Source organism: Protopterus annectens, chromosome 7.part0, assembly GCF_019279795.1.
Source record: "Protopterus annectens isolate FY-2018-M chromosome 7.part0, PAN1.0, whole genome shotgun sequence".
Classification (NCBI taxonomy): Eukaryota; Metazoa; Chordata; order Ceratodontiformes; family Protopteridae; genus Protopterus; species Protopterus annectens.
In genome coordinates, this window is record NC_056739.1 from 1,189,435,069 (window position 1) to 1,189,455,807 (window position 20,739).

General features: G+C 43.7%; 1 protein-coding gene across 1 annotated transcript in view; it reads right to left on the bottom strand.

Moving 5' to 3' along the window:
- LOC122806148 (integrator complex subunit 6-like) overlaps window positions 1–20,739 on the bottom strand; it is a 1,076,381-nt gene that overhangs the window by 388,233 nt on the left and 667,409 nt on the right. The window contains exon 8 of the mRNA XM_044076385.1: window positions 1,981–2,123. Within this exon, the coding sequence (XP_043932320.1) occupies window positions 1,981–2,123 (143 nt within the window). The remainder of the gene's footprint in view (window positions 1–1,980; window positions 2,124–20,739) is intronic.

The following is a 20,739-nucleotide window of genomic DNA, read 5'->3' on the forward strand; positions in this document are numbered from 1 at the left end:
TATTGCATGATAACTATAAGAATTAATCAGAGGATGTTAGAAAGGATTGGGAAGTGAGACTAATTAAGCAATTCACAAAGAAACAATGGGAAGACATATGCACGTCTCCCAAACATGCAACAAAATCTAGAAGATTTATGATTTTTGCTTGGAAATGTTTACATAGATATTTTTATACCCCAAGTAGACTCCAGAGAATTCCTCCTCAAGTAGACAGCAAATGTTGGAGGTGTGATGGGGAGGAAAGAGGTACATGGAAACATGTTTTCTGGGAGTACAGTGGGTTGGCGGACTTTAAGAACTGTTGTGATGAGGGAGATCATTTTTGTGAGCTATGATATAAGGACTGGAATTGCCTACACATGGAAAAGCCTTGTGTCTAATTATGGTGGCTGCCAAAAAAGCAATTACTAGAAAATGGAAATCAAAATCTAAACCAACTATATTAGAAGTGGTGAATACAGTAACAGAGATAAAACAACTGGAATTGAGATCTTTTGAAAAGGGTAGGAGCAAACTCTACAGGAAAAATGGGAATTGGGGGAACAATACATAATGGGAAGGAATGAGGTCTCAAAGGCGGCAGGACTTAAATGAGCCATGTAATGTTTGAATGAAAATTACTGGGTAAATAAATGATGTATAATGTCTGCAACTGCGATATGAATTGTGATGTAAAATGCTTGCAACTAGGATTCTGTCGGTGTGATTTGTTTTCATTTATATAAATTTATGATTGCTTATATCGTAAGTGATGGTTTAGTAAAGATGTTTCTTGTTTAAAAAAAGGGGCAGGATTTGAATTATTTACGTAATATTGTTTAGGTTATATGACTTATAGCAACATATGTGAAGTATAATTTGTAATAATATTAATTTGTTAATATAGTTTGATTAATTTTCTATAAATGCAAAATTGCCTGTCAAGTGACAATTCAATAAAGGTGTATTAAAAAAATAAAATGCTCAGAGTTCAAAGTGCAATGGATGTCAGCAAGGGTGTTTCATTTGCTTCCACAAGTGATAAAATCCATCAGGATGGGCATGCCTCCTTGCAGCCAGTACTCCCATGTAGTCTCTCGTCTCCACCAGAAATTTAACAGGAATGTGCACCTCTGGCATGTGCTCCTATGCCCTATTCCCTCAAAAGAGAAGCTGCAAAGCTGCATTAATCTTTTTTCTCCCCAATACCAGCTCCAGCAGGTGTCCTTGCTGCTAAATGAACTTTGGTCTCCTAAGTCGGTAGTCAGTATTTTATTCATATATGCCAACTGAGCAGTTTGGAAAATTAAGCTTTTTGATGCAGTCCAGTTAAGCATGCACTATTTTTCTGTTTTATGTTCAGATCTCCTGCTCAGTCAATGTCTCCATTCATTGGACTAACTGGTTATCACTAACAAACAGATCCTAAGGAGGACAAGGTTAAAGGAAATGCTATTAACTGTGGTTTCCTAAAAAAAATCCTCTGAGGTGTGATATCCTAAGCGATGTAGTGGGAGAGATGGGTTGTCACCTGCTCGTAAAAAGAACACTGGCCACTCCTGCTGTACCACCTATTCTTGCAGCTCCACACCCTCAACCCATTCTCCATCCCTAGTCTCCATCACAGACAAACATAGTGACCTCTTGCAGATACTTGTTACCTCAATACCCTCCCCATTTAAGAGGGGGCAAGCAAGCTTAGCACCTTTTTCCCCTCACCTTGGCCGGTTCTCTGGTATCCCACACATTAAAAACAAGCCAGGTCACTGGTGGTGCAGGAATATATCTTGCTAGCACCACACACATTTTCATGAAAATGTCAATAGGGTCAAGCAGAAGCCAAATATGAACACAAAATTCTAGTCTTACCACTAATACCAATTTTAGAATTATTGTTTTGTGATAATTCAAGTGCAGGAAGACCTTTCTCACTTTATGGATCTAAAATGATTCATTTAAGACTTCTATATTATAAAAAAATATTTTGAATCAGCTTACCTTTTTGTCCTGCTTAAACGGATTACCAAATGTGTGAAGCCGTTTTGGTTGATCTGGATCAATTTCTCGTAATGGAGAAGGCAAGGATTTCAAATATTCTTGATAATTTCCCATTTGAACTATAGGAATACTATGGACACAATCTGTAACAAAATACACTTTTGTTTCTTTCCTTTGTTAGGCCTAAATGCAAGCAAGCCTACAATAACTAGAGATTACTACATTTTAATAGGTCAAGTTCAGTGCTTTAACCAGAAAGTTACACCATACAAATACCACATTAGCAATGTTTTAAAAAGGCATGCAAGACCACTGCATGAAAAGTTTAGCACTCAACGTTTGAACAGATTTTAGTTAAAAGACTACCTGCTCTGATAACGTGCAACAAAGTAACAGGAAGCAAATCAGCCACTTCATTATTTATTTGCATTCCACAGACATGCTGTTTAAAAGGAATGACTATGCCATATCAACAGTATATACTGTATTTCTTCAAGTATGGCTAGATCAACTTATCCTTATGCCACCGATCTTTCATACCTATCAAAAATAATGAAGCTGCATTTAAAAAAAAAACTTTTTCCTTGTGTCCTGTGGCATGTCTGAAAAAGGTCTGTTCGATAAAAAGAAATTACAGCAACTATGCCCTCTAGCTGGTCCTACAAAATTTCCAGAAAAGGGTCATAACACTGAGGTATAGAACATGCCATCCAAAACAAAGCAAAGTCTTAAACGTAAAGACTACTTATTCCAGACATCTACAGTTCATGAAAGTTCCCAGATGCTGCACTGTACAAACAGCAGCAGCAACAACCTAATCTGCTGCCGTTACCAACTTAGCTCTGGATTGCACTGTTAAAGAAATAATCTACAAAAAAGTAAGCTATATATATCCCTACTGCTGTGCAAGTTCTTGGACTGATACTAATCTAGACACTAAACCGTGCAGGTCTGAAGGTTTCACAGCAAAACTAAGGAAAACTCGGCTACTATTATAATACTCATCAGCAACAGCAGATCTTCAAAGAGTGGTCAGCTCTGTTGGTGAATCATAACATATAAGCTTCCACTTATCTGTGAACTAGTGACTTATGCACAATTCTTAAAACTTTTGTGCATGTCAAAGCAGGTCTCCCAGTGAAGTCTCTACTGAAGTTGGCTGGCAATTATAAGCAGTAACATATTACATAAGATACAATTATGTACATCTTTATACCTGAAATCACTAAATACGTGCATATGTGAATGACAAGCAATCAGTCTGCAGACCATTACAAGCCTAGCCAAAAAGCCCTATTCACAAGTGCTCTCAAGTCTCAAGAGAGGGCAGCACAAGACCAGGAGAATTTGAGGCTTTCCAGGCAATTACCTAGGTTTACCTTGAAGATAGCAAGGGAGTTACTCTGCTTTTAATGTAATGGAAATTTGTTTTGAAGATGAGGGATACACTGGGATACAAATAAAACTCCATGGCTTATGTATCTATTGATGAAAGTTTAGTTCTTTTAACTGGGTATCTGAGGTGTAACGTCCCTACTCTGGGCCAATAATCAAGCAGCCTCACTACTGACACTGGTGAGGGATGCTCACTTTGAACAAAAATAGATATACACAGCATTTCCAGACGCAGCTCTGCAACAAGCACAATTTCCCTCAAGAGCACACAGGGAACACACTCCTGTCCTGGGGTGGGTTTCCCTCTCTCTCTCTTCAGGCACCAGATAAGACTCCCCACTGACAGAGCTATAGAGTTAAGTCCTTAGCCAGTGTTCCAAGCCAAGTCCTCTACCACCCCTCTCTGTGAAATCAGTGCTCTGTGTTCTTTTCAAAGCAGCTGACACAAGCACTCTTCTTTGAGCTTTGGTTTTCACACTTGCACACCCCCCCCCCCCGGCCCGGGAAAGGCTGGCACAGCTCTACTAGGTCTACCACCTTTGCCCAGACTATAAGGTACATACACTGCCACCACAACACGCACAAAGCCAGCTACTCTAAGGCTTTTAACAGGGTACCCAATTATACTAGCACATTAATACTAATATCAATGCTAATGTTTGAACAATGCGAGCAGCCACAGTGTCATCAAATAAATATAAGTACCCAAAGGTTAACATATTCTCTAAAAGACCAGCCACAATGAAAAGTTTAAAAATATTTAATAAAAAAATAAAAGAACATGAAAATACTTAATATCTATTTACAATAAACACCAGGGTTGAATTCAGTAAAAGGAAATATTAAAAACAACACAGATGGAAAGGTTCACACACATATAAAAAATCAATACTTAACTAATCTCACCATATTTTCCTGACTGATCTCGAGAATTACTGTCTCCCTAGAGTTCACTTAAACAGAGCAAGACAAGATGAAGTAGGTGAATGGTCCTTCTTTGTCAGGTTTCATAAACAGACTGCTGAGAGCTGAGTGACAGCTTTCACTAATATCTATCTATTTAGGTGCTGGCTACAGAATGACATCACATCTGGTCACCTGACTGGTTCCCACAGTACCCCCTTTACTACAAACTTCAGCCAGGATCTTGCACATACACGTTCTAATACAGACACACACACACAGCTTTGCTGAGATGTGTTACAGCATCTGGAAGCTGTAAAACAATTTTAACACTTTCACTCTTTCTACGCAGCTACTAAACCAGGCTTCTCACAGATATTTTGTCTCTGGCTGCAGTCAGAACTGTGACATACAATCTTTATGGCCTAACCCAGGCAATTTAATTTCAGACTATTTTTCAAAGTTAGCTGGACTGAGATTAACCTCTTCTCTTCCAGTACCCTCTGTTACAATATATTCAGTTCAGTTACAATACAGTCTAATATGCAGGTGTATTTATTTTCTGTCCAGCAGGACCCACTGATGGTACATTTTTAACACAAGCAGCATTACAAACACAAACACAAGCACCTGTACAAATCAATTTGATATACGATTCTTTACAAAACTCCTGCTAGCTATGCTGGCATATGTTACACATTCACTGCTCTACTCGTCCTGGCATAGCTGGCACTATCTCACATCGTCACATGAGGTTCCATCTGTCTGTGAAGGAACAGGAGGTTTAAGAGGGTTGAAACTTTCATGGCTTGTCAGATGAGACAAAGAAAGGGCTGTCACTCCGTCCTGAGAACTATGATTTTTGAGACCACTGCTCTTTTAGTTACGACTTCTGAGGTTTCCCAGAGTGATAAGCTTAGACAAATACAAGTCAAAACATGCATTACATTCAAGAAAAAGACTGATGAGATACAAGTACAGGGGAAATAAGACTTCTTTGGAAAACATAAGAGACACACAGATGCAACTGCCCAGAACTTCTTTTGCCAGCATTCCAACACCATTTTTGCCAGTTGTTTTAAACATTTTGTTGATGTTCCGACCTCTAAAAACACCAGAAAAGTGCCCCATTGTTGTTTCCCTTTTTATTTTATCTTTTAAAAGTTTACTTTGTCCCTTCAGCTATGCCATCGTCTTCCAAACTGGCATCTCATCACTTCAGACTCTTGGGTTCTTTCTATCATCCAGAGTTACTTCATGTTATGGGAATTTCTCCCTCCTTTTTCTGGGATTCCTCAACCTCCTCTAGAGCAACTTCATTTCCCAAACGTTCTAGGGTCCCTGTCGAACCAAGGGACCATTCAACTTGTCTCCCCCTCCCACGTGGGACTGGGTTTGTATTCCAGGATGTTCCTGATTCCTCAAAAAGAGGGCACTTTGAGACCTATTTTGGATCTCCCTTGGCTCAACAACTTTCTCGAGATCCCTTCTTTTCGGATGCTTGCTCTTCAAACTCTGATTTTCTGGTGTCCTTGGATCAGAAAAATGCTTACCTTTATATCTCTAGTCACCATCTCTATAGAATGTTTTTACATTTCTGTGTCTTCCTCTCATTTTTAGTTCTCTGCTTTGCCATTTGACCTCTCTACTGCCCCAAGGGTATTTACAAAATGCCTAGCTCCTGTGTTTGCCTTCTACAGGCTCCAAGGCATTCAGATTTTTCCTTATCTTGACAACCTGTTTCTTCATGCACCTTCTCCCAGGCAACTGCTGAAGGATCTACAGTTCACATCTCTCTTCCTCAAAGGCTGGGATTTACTATCAACTTTCAAACGTCTGCCCTGTCTCCCCTCTCAGGATCATGTGAACCTGCATTGCAGGATTCAGACAGTGCCAATGCTGGCCTCTCTTCCACCTCCCAAGGTATTGTTTTTGCCAGACTTTCCAGTCTCTTATTCCTTGACTGCCATGCCAGCCAGGAGATTCTTCAGGCCCTGGGAATCATGGCCTCTTGTAGTCCAATGCTTCCTCTTGCCAGACTGCATATGTGGAAGCTTCAATGGTACCTCAAGTCAGTGTGGCTACAGCATTGTCACTCTCTGACATTCAGTGTACCTCTCCTTCCCTGTCTCAAGAAGGAATTACAGTGGTGGATTTGACAGTTCGCTCTCAACTAAGGCTGGCCCTTTCAGCCTCCAGTCCCTTGTCAAGAACCGTTCACTGATGCCTCAGACATGGGATGGGGGGCATCTCTTGGTCACCTGAAAGTTCAGGGTCTTTGCCCCCCCCCCCCCCAATCAGAAATCAGACCATAGCAACATCAGAGAGATGAGGGCTCTTATTCTGGCCCTTCAGGCTCTTTTCACCCCATGTTCTATCTGTGCCCCTTGAAAGTGTACACAGACAACACTACAATGATGTGATGTCAACAAGCGGGGGAGGGGGGGCATGAAATCTTACCTTCACTGCAGAATGGTGCTTCAGGCTTGGGAAGTGGCTCTCCATTATCAGTCAACTCTTTGGGCAGTATACATTCCTTCAGTAACACAGGCTCATGAATGGAAGCTTCACAGAGACGTGTTTCTGGATATTGTCTATTGGTGGGGTATTCTTCAGGTAGAACTTTTTGCCTCCCCTCTGAATAGGCAGCTCCTTCTCTTCTGTTCCAGAGACCCATGCTATGTGGCCTGGAAAACAGATGCCCTATCCTTTCCATGTAAGGGGAGGTTTCTTTATGCTTTCCCTCCTCTACTTCCAGGAGTCCTACAAAAGATTCAGCTGGACTCTCCAAAAATCTTGCTAGTGACTCTTTTTTGGCAGAGACAGCACTGGTCCTCTTTCTTAATGCATCTGGCCAGGGGCAATCACCAAAAGTTCTCACTGGGTTGGATCTCCTCTCACAGGACAAAGGGTCTCCCCATCCATCCCCACTTACCCACTCTGCAGCTGACATTGTGGATGATAGGGTTTTTATCCCTTTCTGGCACCCATTTTCTGAGGACGTGCTCAGGATTTTATAGGCAAGGAAACCTTCAACCAGAAAATCTTATGTCCAGAAGAAGAGATTTTCGGTCTGGTGCTATGTTCGTAACCTTTTTCAGTGGGGTTCCCTCTGTTCCTCTCTTATTTGTGTGAGTTGCTCCAGTCTGGCTGGCCTATTCTTCTGTGAATGCCCATTTGTCAGCCATCTTTGCTTGTCTGCCCTTGACTCCTCCTTTGACTTCTCATTTTAAGGTCAAACAATTTTTTTTAAAGGCATATTAGGCCTGCAAGAAAACCTACTCCTCCTTGGGACCTTAATTTTGTTTTGGAAAAAATTGATTCAAGCTCCTTTTGAGCCTCCAATTTCTGCTTCTTTGCAACATACTTGGAAGACTGTTTTATTGCTGGCTCTTTCTTCTGCTTGGAGGGTTTCTGAGCTCCAGGCTCTTATGACCATTCCCCCTTTTTTGTCATTTCACAGGGACAGGGTGCCCCCTTCATACTAATCCTTTTTTGCCCAAGGTGGTAAATGAGTCATCCTTAAATCAGTCAGTACAACTCCCTTCTTTTTCCCTTTTCCTCAGTCTACGGAGAGGGTCCTGCACACCCTGGATATGCAAATACATCTCGTGTACTATTTGGATAAAACTAGGAGTATTCATAAATCTCATCAGCTTTTTGTTTTCTTTCATCCCAGGTCTTTAGGTTTGGTGTTTCTAAGGAAACCATCTCTTCCTGGATATCTATGGCAATTTCTTTTTGTTATTCTTTTCGAGGCAAGTCTGCCTGCTTTGGTTAGCGCTCATTCTATTAGGGCTGATGTCTCGTCTGGTGCCTTAGGTTCACCACCAATTCCATGCTTAAAGCAGCTGCTACTTGGTCTTCAGTGCATACCTTTACTAAACATAAGTTGGATATGGTTTGTGGGGCCAGAACAGGTTTTGCTGAAACCATTTTGTCAGTTTGTTGAAGGCTCTTCTCAGCTTTCCATCTCCCATTCTGTTTTTTGAGCTGTTTTACTCTCCCCTTCCTTCAAGAATACTGCAACAGTGATATAGAAGGATACAGTACAGTTGTGTAAAATCTTACCATAAGAGTAGATGTCCTTCTCTTCATGTTGCAGTATTCACTCCCTCCCTCCCTATAACCCCCCCCTTCTTTAATCTGCCTTTTTTTCTTCTGGATATGCATGGACACCTTTATCCTATAAGGAATGTTCTCTCCTGGGGCAATTCAGTTCTGGGTAGTTGCGTCTGTACGTGCACTATATTTTGTGCAAGGAGCATAAATAGGACGTACGGTGCAAACAAGATACTTTTCAAGCTTTTCAATACTGGTGGAGCAACAGGCTGCCCTGGACAGACATCCCTTCTTTCAAGAATATAGCAACGGTGAAGAGAAGGACAAATACTGTTATGGTAAGATTTAAAAAAACTGTTCTTTCAGGATTGTTGGTCTGAAGGTCTGAGAAATGGATGCTAAATAGGAAAGAGCCCATAAGCCCTGTGGTACACCACTGGTAATGCCTTTTCAGAAGTGGCACCTGCAATGCTAACCACACTGGTTCTGTCAGACGATCTATTAGCCATCTACCCCACAACAAAATGTTTTGTACTGTACTACATAGCTGCTATCCATGGCTTTTTTTTCAAAGAAATTAAGGAGGGTGAAGAGGCAGAACCTTCCTTTTGACTTGGCCAAATTGACAAGAGTCCAAGATTACACTGCATTGCTTGAGTTTTATGACCTGTTTTAAAAGAAATATGTAAAAAAAAAAAAAAAAAAAAACTGAAGTTCTCACGATGTGACCCTATATCAGCAGGTACCACCAGAAGACAGACCTGGCTAGGCTTTTTTCTTCCTATTCAGTTCACAACTTTTAGACATAGTCAAAGATCATAAATTAATGTTTAACGGACTATGTGTTGTCTTTCTGCTTTTCCCAGTTAGGGGTCGCCACAGCGGTACTCCGGTCCGCTAACGATTGGCAGATGATTTTCACGAACGCCGAGCTGTCAGCTCAACGTTCAACCTTCAACGAAGGCATGCCCATTTACACATGTCTTTCGGACGCCCACCCAATCGCGGGGAGGACATGCAGACTCCACAAAGAAGGCACGCCCCGCACTCCAGCCAGGAATAGAATGGAAGAACCTCTTGCTGTGAGGCAACAATGCTACCACTGCACCACCACCCTCAAAAATTCACTAAATATTAGGTATGTTAGAAAAATCAAAACAATGACCAGCACAAATGACACAATGAAATACAGCCCTAACTCTGTTACGACTTACATTACTTTATGCATCTTCTCTCAATACTAATATTCCAAAAACTCACCTACATAAGCTAAGACAAAGCTACAATAAAAAAGTGTTATGCACTCACCGTAACGTTCCATCTGTGTTGTCCATTTTCATTCAACTGTTGAAGTTGGGGATCTGACTCTCTGTTACGGCTTGGCTGCCTCTTCCTGCTCTTGGAACACAAACTCTTGATCTCCTCCCTTACCCAATAATGCCTTAGTCACCTAACATACCTCAGATCTTGTTTGCTGCCCCTTAAACCTGTAAGCATTAAGAAATCATAAAACAGAATCTGGAACTCAAAGAAAAGTACAGTTGTGTACACTAACCTAAATGTAGATGTTCTAGTGCATTCACTGTTGCAGTCTTCCTATTTGTGTTATCCCTGCCAGGGTAGCCCTTAGTCGGCCCAAATACCAGAAATTTAGTATTTCTGCATCAGTTGCCGCCGCTCCAGGACTGACGTCAAGTCGTCCGTGTTACAAAATTAGGCAGCAGACACCATTACATCACTTTTTCTTGCCCTGTCAGGAGTCCACAAGAGGGAGCTAGGTTATGGTGGAAGAACACCACCAGTAGAAAGTAAATACCAAAAAATCCTTGTAAGGATAGAGAGGCAGAGAAATTGAGAGAGAGTCAAGGGGGATGGAGGGAAGGAAAGCAAGACTGCAACAGTGAATACACTCGAACATCTACATTTATGATAAGTGTAAACAGCTGTACTATGTTATTCATGTTTCACTGTTGCAGTCATCACATTTGGGTTGATTCCCAAAGCTGTTGATTCCCAAAGCTGAAGAAAAGGGTGGAGGCAGTCAAGAAGACTGGGGGCTGGCTAAGATGCCCTGCAGGACTGCTGTGGCAAAGCCCGCTCTGGATTTGGAGAAGATAGGCAGGTGGTAATGCTTGGTGAAGGTATGAACAGATGTCCATGTTGCAGCCTACAGGATGTCCCTGGTGGGGACCCCTCTAAGGAAAGCTGCAGAGGTGGAGGTTACTCTGGTAGAATGTGTCCTGACCCCCTTGGGGGGAGGTTGCCCGTGCTGCTTGTAGCAGAAATGGATGCAGTGTGCTATCCATTTGGAAATGGTTTGTTTGGATATGGCCTTGCCCTCTGCTCCAGTAGCAAAGCTGACTAACAATCAGTCTTCCTAAATGATTTAGTATGGTCTAGGTAGAATCTGAGCTGTCTGTGCACATCTAGTGTGTGCAGAATCCTTTCCCCCTTGTTTTGAGGGTTAGGGAAAAAGGGGGGCAAATGAATGGAGTGGTTGAGAGCCACACTGTACACAACTTTTTGGCATGAAGGATGGGTTAGTCCTGAGGGAGACCCTGTCAGCGTGGAAAATGATGAAGGCCTCTACAGCCATTAGTGCTTGTAGCTCGGATACTCTTCTAGCTGAAGTGATGGCCAGAAGCAAGGCTGTCTTCCAAGAGAGGAACTTTAACTCTGCTGATGCTGCTGGTTCAAAGGGGGGCAGGGTGAGTTTTTCCAAAACAAAGTTAAGGTCCCAAGCTGGGGTAGGTCCTCTTCTGGGTGGCCTCAAGTTCTTAAGCCCCTCTTAGGAACTGTTTAATGAGAGGGTGGGACTAAAGAGGTGGCTCTGTGCTGAAATGAGCATAGATGGCAGAGGCATGAATTTTAATGGAAGAGAAGGATAGACCCCTGTGTAGTAGGTCAGCCAGGTAATCCAGGATGAGAGGTAGGGAGGGCTGTGCTCCCTTAGCCTGGATCCAGGATGTAAAAATCTTTTCCACTTGTCAGCATAAGACTTTGTAGTGCTAGGGCATCTGGCCTCACATATAACATCTAAAACTTGTTTGCTTAGATTGGCAGCTTGTGCAGTGGTCAGGGAATAAGCCAGGCTGCCAGATTGAGGGTCTGAAATTGGGGATGTATGAAATCTCCATTCCTCTGGGTTAGGAGTGTTGGGATCTGAGGGAGGTGGCAGTGGTGACAGGCTGTGTAGCAGAGGGTACCAGTGCTGGCGTGGCCAGTCTGGGACAATCAGGATTGTCCTCTGTTTTTCCTCCCTTATGTTGAACAGTACCCTTGTAATGAGTGGTAGAGGGGGGAATGCATAGACAGAGAGGTTGACCCACTGGAAGGATAGAGTATCCACTTTCCAGGCCTTGCTGTGAGGTTCCCTGGTTCAGAATTTGCTGAGCTGATGGTTGGAGTGGGAAGCAAAGAGGTCGACCTTCGGGGTGCCCCATTTCTGGGTTACAAGAGTGAAGGTTCTTTGGTCTAGTTGCCACTAGTGTGGGTCCAGAAGATTAATGCTTCAGTCGTCTGCCAGAGAGTTTAGAGAGTCTGGCAGGAATTGTGCTAACAGGTGTAGTTGCATGACTGAGGCCATGTGCCAAAGGGTCATGGCGAGCCTGCACAAAGGGAACAAGCGAGTCCCTCCCTGCTTGATGATATACCACATCATAGTGGCGTTGTCTGTTTCTATCAGTAGAGGCCCCGGGGACAGTAGGGGTCTATAGGCTGTCAGAGCTTGCTGAACAGCCAACATTTCTTTTTGGTTGATGTGCAGATGTATTTTGTTTAGGCTCCATTGGCCCTGAATGCACCTGCCGTCCAAGTGTGCACCCCAGGCATAGTTGGATGTGTCTGTGGTGGGGGTCTAGGTAGCGTGGGGTTGTGAGAAGGGTAGTCCCTTGTTGTGGCTGCATGCTGCTATCCACCAAAGCAAATATTTCCTTAAACAAGGTATCATTGGTACAAGAGTTTCCAGGTCTTGGGAGTGTTGACACCAAAGGCTTTTTAGTTACCACTGCAGTTTCCTCATATGCAGTCTGGAATATGGAATGAGTAGAATGCAAGAAGCCATGAACCCCAGAGCGTGCAGGATTTTCCTTGTGGATAACAGGGGTCTGGTGGATAGTTGAGAGAAGTACGTTGTCAGGTAAGTTTGTTTTTCTGGTGTAAGGAATGCCATCTGGGATGCTGTGTCCAGGCTGGCTCCCAGGAAAACAGTTTTTTGTGTGGGTACTAGTTTGTATTTCTTTTCCTTGATAGTATACCCAAGTGAGGTCAGTAGGTCCTTTACAAAGGTCAGGTGCTTTGGCAGCTTTTCCTGACTGCCTGAATCAGACAGTCGTCTAAGTATGGGTAAATTTGAATATTTCTTTGTCTGCAGAAAGCAATGGTGGGAGCCAGGCATTTTGTGAAAACTCTGGGAGCAGTGGATAAGCCAGACTGAGGGCTACCTGCAGGCAGATAACTGAAGTGTGATGACTGCAACAGTGAAACACGAAGAACATCGTGTTTAGAATGGATAGACCGAGGATGGGGCACCAGGTGCCATGTTTTCCGGGTACCATGAAAAGTCTGGAGTAGAAACCTTGGCCTACCTGTTCTGCAGGAACATGCTCTATTGCCCTCATTGAGAGTAGGGAAAGAACTTGCTTTTTGGCCTCTGCCCACTGGTTTGGGTGAAGATCTGGGAACCCTTTTGGGGTTGGGTAGCGTGTAGAAATAAAATCTGTATCCCTGGGACACTATGCTGAGGACCCAGCAGTCGTTGGTAATGGTGGCCCAGGTGCTTGTGTGGAAGGAGAGTCTTCCTCCTAGGGGCAAGCGTAGGTGGGCAGAGGGAGGGGGTGGAAGTGTAAAGTCATTGTGAGTTCTTACCATGAGGGGCTGGCTTAGCACTCCCTGGTTTTGAGGAGGAGGAACTCCATTGCTTAGATCTCTGCATTCCCTGGGGCTGCTGTCTGGGGGGCCTGCTTCCCTAGGGTCTGGGCTGAGCTGACCTGAAGGGGGCAGGAAAGGACCAGTGCTTGGAGGGGCAATGCCTACTGAACCTCGGTGGCTGGACCTGCAAGAAGTCTTACTGTCTGCATAGATTTAGGTTTTTCTTCCATCTTTTTAAAGACCTCCTCTGCTTTGGTGCCAAATAAGCTGTCTTTGTACAGTGGTCCGTCCAATAATTTGGATTTGACATGGTCTGGCAAGGGCTGTTCCTTTAGCCAAGCATGCCTTCTAAGGACAGTACCAGTGACTGCTGCCCTGCAAGATGCTTCTAGGGCGACAAAACCACACTGTAAGGTGTGCTTAGTTACTTGACTTGCAGAATGCATTAACTCTTGTAACTCTATTTTCCGCACAAGCAGGAAAAGAAGATATTTTTTGTTTGAGGAGTTCCATGGTATGTTGCTGACGTTTCAGCATACGTAACTGACAATTTAGTGCTCTAATAGCAAGAATAGTAGAGGTGTATTCTTTTTTACCCCATCTGTCTAATGCTCGGGAATCTTATCTGAGGGGGTGGGATTCTTACCAGAAGTTGCTTTAATTCCTTTAAGTCCTTGAGAGATAACCTTGGGGTCAGCAGTAGGATTTTTGAATGGAAATTTGTGAGAGTCAGTGACTCTATAGTACCTGTCTGGTTTCCTGGGAGCAGGAGGGAAGGTGTCAGGAGTTAAACTGGATTCCAGAAAAACATCATCCACAACATCCAGAACAGGAAGAATGGCCAGAGGTCTGTACTGTGGTAGATCTAGGAATTCCAAGAATTTCTTTTTTGACTGAGGGTAGTCCTGCCATTCCTATTGGAAATGTTCCCTTAAGGTATGCAGGGTTTCCCCAAAGGAAAAGTCCTCGGGTGGAGAGGCTGAAGGGATGGATTCCTCTGCATCAGAATCCTCATAAGCTGAGAGGGGTTGCATATCTTCATATTCAGAGGCATCAGAGTCATCGGACTCCTCTTCAGATAAAACTACTTGGGACAATTTTTTTTTTCTTTTGGAAGGGGTATCCTGGCTTCCCCTGATAAGCATTATAAGGTCTTATGCCATTTTGAGCATCTGAGACCGAGGCAAGGAAGCAGCTGTCTGAGATTGGGTCATCAGTTTCTTGGGTGTGGTTCGTACCCTGGGCCTTAGAAACTTGGTAGTTTTGAAAGAACGGTAGACACAAAATAAGTCGTTGGTCTGTGTGTTGAGAATCGGTAGTGTGAAGTACTTCCTCAGATGCTGGTGCCTGCTTAGCGGCTCCGGACCCATCCAAGGTAGAGACATCCATAGGATCCTTAGTCAATGAAGTCTCGCAGCATACCGGACTCCAAAAGGGTCTCGGTAGCAGCCTGCGAATCCATAGAAGTGGGCATCAGGGGCTGCTAAAGCACCTCACTGAGGACCAGAGAACTGACAACTAGTTCAACGGAAATGTCATAGGCAGTTTTGGACCTGTGTGGTCTGTCTCTGTCTTTATCTTTACGTTTTTTTTTGTAAGATCTGCTGTTGAATGGCTTACCGAAACCATATCGGAATTAGAGTACGGAGCGAAAATATCTAGCTACAATAAGGGCCCAATGATGTATAGTTCTAACATTGAACAAAGCACAAAAGCGACAGCGAGGGACGTCATGGTCTGGGTCTAAGCAAGTGACACAGTAAGAATGAAAATCTCGGTGTGGTATTTGCTTTCCACAGGCGAATCAACTGTTAACTTTTTCTGACATCAGTTAGAGTAAGAAAAAAGGACCCCGACAGGGTACTTAGCTTTAGAAGACTTCAACTTCAATTTCGGAAACGAAAAACTCAGGTAACGGCCGACCAGCACTAGTGCGAACTGCTACTGCTTCGGGCTCCTCGGCAAGAAAGACTGATGTAATGGCGTCAGCTGCCTTATTTTATAACACTGATGGCCTGACGTCAGTCCTGGAGAGACAGCAACCGACGCAGAAATACTAAGCCTCTAGTATTTGGGCTGATTGAGGGCTACCCTGGCAGGGATAACCCATGTGATGACTGCAACAGTGAAACACGAAGAACATCAGTAGTTCCTACATCTCTCAATTCTTCCAAAAGTCAAACAAAGAGGGGGTTTGGAGGGAGAAAGCTTGAGGAAGAATGAAAATGGACAACACAGATGGAACATTATGGTGAGTACATAACTTTTATCTAATGTTTTCATTCATTCCTCAACTGTTGGGACAGAGTCCCCAGCTACCTAATTCATGGGAGTATTCCAAGGAAGGATATTCCTGAGTATTGCTGAGCAAGAGGCTGCTCTTTCCCTATTGACCAGATCTGATTTGTAATGAGCAATAAAAGTATTAGATTAGCCCAAGTTGTGGCTGCACAAATATCAGCCAATGAAAACCTGGATAAAAAGGGTGAAGAAGTTGCCACAGACCTGGTGGAATAAGTTTTTGGTGGTTTTGGCAAAGACAAGCCCAAGTTTTCTTAGACAAAATGTAATACAATCAGTTAACCATTTGGCTAAAGTCACTTTAGAAACTGGTTTGCCTAATTTTCTTTCTGAGAGAACTGGTTTGTTCAGATTTCCTCAAATTTGTGGTTCTATGTAGGCAAACCATAATTGTCTGTGAACATCCAAAAGGTGTAAGATATACTCACCTTTGAGAAATTTGGAAAGAAGGCTGACAGTGATTAATATTGGATTCTGACACAACCTTAGGAAGAAAGGAAGGATTGGTCTCTGCAAGGATACTCTATCCTTATGAAAAATCAAATAATGATGTTTGGATGACAGGGCCTGTAATTCTGATACTCTTCTAGCAGAGGTAATGGCCACTAAAAAGATAGTTTTCCAGGTCAATAATTTTAGTTCACACTAAGCTGATGGTTCAGACAGGAACTGTGTTAAGGTTTGCAAAACAAGTTCAAATCCCAAAGAGGAGTGGTATCTTTTAATGGGGGTCCAAGTGGAAAAGTTCACCTTAGAAAGGCATTAAAGTCTGAAGTACACTAAAGATGAGTTACTTGCTCCTAAATGAAAATTGGAAACGGCAGTTAGTTGTACTTTTACAATAGAACACCTTCATGGAAAATTGGCTAAAAATTCGAGAACTTTAGGAACCGGTGCTGAAAAGGGTTCTAGATCCTTTTGCTGGGCCCAAATGACAAATCTTTTCTACTTACTTCTGTAAAGTTTCCTACTGAAAGCCTTGTGGGATAAGAGAATGTGACAGACAGGGGAGGAGAGCCTGGGCTGTCTAGCAATCAATGCGTTTTTGGTGGTTTTGTAAGTGGACAAACCATGCAGGCAATTTTAGGCCTAGAATGTCTGGATGAGTCGTGTCTGCTGGGTGAGAGAGTAGGTCTGGAGCTGGACCCAAAATTCATGAAGGATGAAGTAGATGAGGCCAAAGAAATGGAAACCAAATCTGACGAGGTCAATAAGGGGCAATGGAGATAACTGTGCTCTTCAATCGAGATGCTTGCTGAAGAAATTTGGGGATTAGAGGTAACGGGGGAGGGGGAGGTGTAAAGGAGACCAGGGGGCCAATCGTGAAGTACAGCATCCCTTGGTGACTCCCCTGGTGGAGGGATCAGGGCAAAGAACCTGCTGCACTTGCTGTTGAGGGGAGATGCAAAGAGTCCACATTGACAGACAATTCTTTCCACAACCTTATATTGAGTGACTACTTGTGAGGCATTAGAATAGACCTGCTTAACTTGTCTGCAATAATGTTGGATTTTCCTGGAATGCGTGTTGCTATCAGAAATCGATTAGATGAGATCGCCCATTGCCACACACTCACAGCTTCTTGGAAACAAATCAAACAAAAAACTGAATTGGTAGTTCAGTGGTAGAATTCGCCTGCCATGTGGGAGGCCAGAGTTTGATTCCAGGCCAGTGCAGCATGGCATTTTTCATTTACAGTTGGGAGGCTGACATACTGGTTAAGGTGCTTACCTTACAGACACAAGGTGCAGGATTTGATTCTCACATGGGGTAATTAACTAGGCTTAAAATGGCCTACAAGGGCAACTGTCTAGTAATAATCTATGACACAGGGGGTAAAATTTGGTTTCCCCTTGCCAGCTGATGTACCAGAACACTAACACACTGTTTGTCTGGACTGCAGTGGTCCTGGTGGGAAGAGTGCCTTGGAAGGCCTGCAACACTAGAAGGACAACTCTGATTTCCAGGACATTGATATGCATGTTGGCCTCTTTGAGGGACCATGTGCCTTGAACCGTCTTACCCAAGAAGTACCCCCCCCCAACCTGATCTGGGAGGTGTCTGTGGTCACTATGGCCTTGGCTTGGGGGGAGAACAAAGAGAAGACCTTCTTATACTTGACTGGAGTGAATCCATCATAGAAAATAATTTTTGCAAGCCTGTGTTATTTTGATCTGACTGGATAATGGTTGGAGAATGGACCATCAAGTTGCCAGTGTCCACTGAAGAATCCTCATATGGCACCATCCCAGTGGTACCAGAATGATTGCCGCTGACATGGATTCCAAAGCTTGAAGGATAAGTGAAGCTGAAAGAGAACTTCTTTGAATGATCTTTTTGACCTGGAACTTAAAAGTGTGAACTCTTTACAGAGGGAGAGAGGCTGTGAGTGACAGTATTGAGCAAGGCACTGATGAATTCCAATATCTGCGTTGGTTCGAGATGGGTTTGTTGTGATTGATTGAAATCCCCAAGCGGGAGCATAGTCTCGAGCTAGAATCAGATGCTGCCTGATTGGACTGGTTATGAGCCAGTTGTCTAGATATGAAAACACCAGGAATCCCTGCAGTCTCAAGTGAGCTGCTACTACTGCCATACACTTGGAAAACACCCTGGGGACTGTGATAAGACCAAAGGGCAGAGCTATGAACTGGTAACGAGTAGCTCCCAGCCGGAAGTGTAGATATCGCCTGGATTGTTTGTTCATTTTGATAGGACAGTAGTCATCCTGAAGACCTATCAAGCACATACAGTTGTCTTTGTGCAGAAAAGGCAGAATGGAATGAACTGTGATCATCTGGAACTTTGTGTACTGAACAGACTGATTCAGATTGCTGAGTTTCAAAACTGGTCTCCAGTCCCATTTTCTTTGTCTTTAAAAATAATCTTGATTTAGTTCCAGACAATTTCTGGTTTAGGAGACTTTTTGGATGACTTTCTAGCAGCTTATTTCTAGTGCTGCTGCTTCCCTCTGATTGGGGGGGAACACTGGGGATTTTTGTTTACTACTATGGAGGATGGATGGGGAAATGGTATTAAATAACCTCTGGATGTTATCCTCTGCACCAAAGAATCTTTTGCAATTTTAGCCAGGCTCTCTGGTACAGGGATAAATGACTACCTACTGCCTCCAGAGATGGACAGTTGGGCCTCCTTCAGGAGCACTGATAGTATCTGTTAGAGAAAGTATCTCTAGATCCCTGGTTATGCGGACTACCTCTGCCACTGGGCAGCATCTTCCACTACAGATACCCTCCTCTGTCCCTGGGAGAACTCTCTCCACATGGATCTTGGAAGGGACCCTGAGATTTTTTGAACTATACTTTCCGTCTGCCTCCTTGGTTCTTAGAAAAGGTCCATTGAAGAGTTGAAAAACATACACCTACAGCAGACAGGGTTTTTCCCTCAAGCTCGCACCTAGGGTGTGTCTTTTACTTTGGGGCCAAATAAGGAACTTCCATTAAAAGAAGCACTGATGAAGGAAGATTTGCAGGGTTCCACAAAGTCACACAAGTGCATCCATGCATGTCTTCTGATGGAAATGAATGAACCCACCACCCATGAAATACCTTCGACTGCGTGGGAGATGAAACTGACGGACACATTTGAAATGGACTGAAGGGTAGCCAACTGAGAGGGAATAGTGCTCTCTGCCTCTGAGGATATGGTCCCAGTAAGGGATTTGGTAATTTCCTTAATCAAATCCCTCAATCAAATCCCTCTGGAGTCTCATGAAGTGTGCCAAACAACTCAGCAACCTTAGAGCAAAGGTCGCCAAAACAGAGGCACGCTTCCCAAATCTGTTCAGCTCCCTAGACTTCCTGTTGGGGGGGGGGGGTGGACAGAGGAACTCTGTTCTGCTAGTTCCTTTTTCTTGGCTGATGCTATGACCATGGCATCAGAAAGTACTCCCTTCCTTCAATACTCTCTTTTCTTCTGCGGTGCCAGTATTCTCTGGAGTCTTCAGGATAGGCTCGATGGTGTCAGTCTCCTTCCACACCTGTCAATAAACCAAATCAATGAGCTCATCAGCAGGCAAAGTCACCCAAGATGTAAACAGGCCAGCTCCAAAAGCCTCCAGGAATACAGACTCCTCTTGAGGGGGACTGTCGGGAGACCAACCACCCCTTTGCTTTAGGAGTTCTAGGATGTCTCCAAATGAGATGCCGTCAGGTGGTGGTCTTGGGGATAGTCAGTACCCCCTCATCAAAGTTGGTATCTTCTGTGACAGACTTTTGTGGAGAGTCCAAGTGCCTTTTACACATTCTCCCCTAGGAACTTCAGTGGGATGCTCTAGAGAAGTGTCAGAAGAGATTAATACCGCCTGTTGGGTGTTCTGGAGACAAGTTTAGGCTAGTTGTCCCAGTTGGTTGAGGCTCTAAATGCAGAGATGAACAGAGTTTGGTGGTGGGAGTTGAGGAGAGCAGAGAAGTCCGAACTCTTGGAACACAATAAGCTCTCACTACCTTGAATGCAGAATGCCATGGACAGAAGGAAACAGACGGCTCCAATAAGACATGCTTATGGACTACAGGCTCCCTCCACCTTCAAAGCAGACTACTTGAGGAAGGGAGTCAGAACCGAGCTATCTAGCACTGAAGCTCCGAGGGGCAGAGACAGCTCCTACAGCTTTGGAGTCAAGTCCAACACCCTGGATTTGTCAATGATACTACAGTTCCGAGAGTCATCTGGCTCCAAAGTGCTCAAAGCCAGTCCACTCAAAGATGCCACCAGAGTAGAAGATACCAATATCTTTGGATCAGATGCAGACAAAGAACAGTTGTGTAAAATCTTACCATAACCATAGATGTCCTTCTCTTCCATGTTGAAGTATTCTTAGTGTGGGGGATTTCCCACCTCAGGCGACCCGAATGTTGGCTCCTATACAAAAGTTTAAGCCTGGTTGCTGTAGGTGCGTGGGACGTCACACGTAAAGCTATAAATCAGGGACCTTAAATGTGACATCTGCACGCACAGACCTCAGAACTTAAAAGACCAGTCAGACAGTCCCAAAGAACAACAAGTGATGTCAGCCAGAAGTGTCAAGTGTCATATGCTGGCTAGTCTGCTCTTGGTCTAGAGTACAGCTTCCTAGTGTCTAAGAGATTAGCTCATATGCCAAAGAGAAACCACAGGGGGTTGGAGGTAGGGAAGGAATACTGCAACATGGAGGATAAGGACATCTATGGTTATGGTAAGACTTTACACAACTATTTTGTCATTCTATTC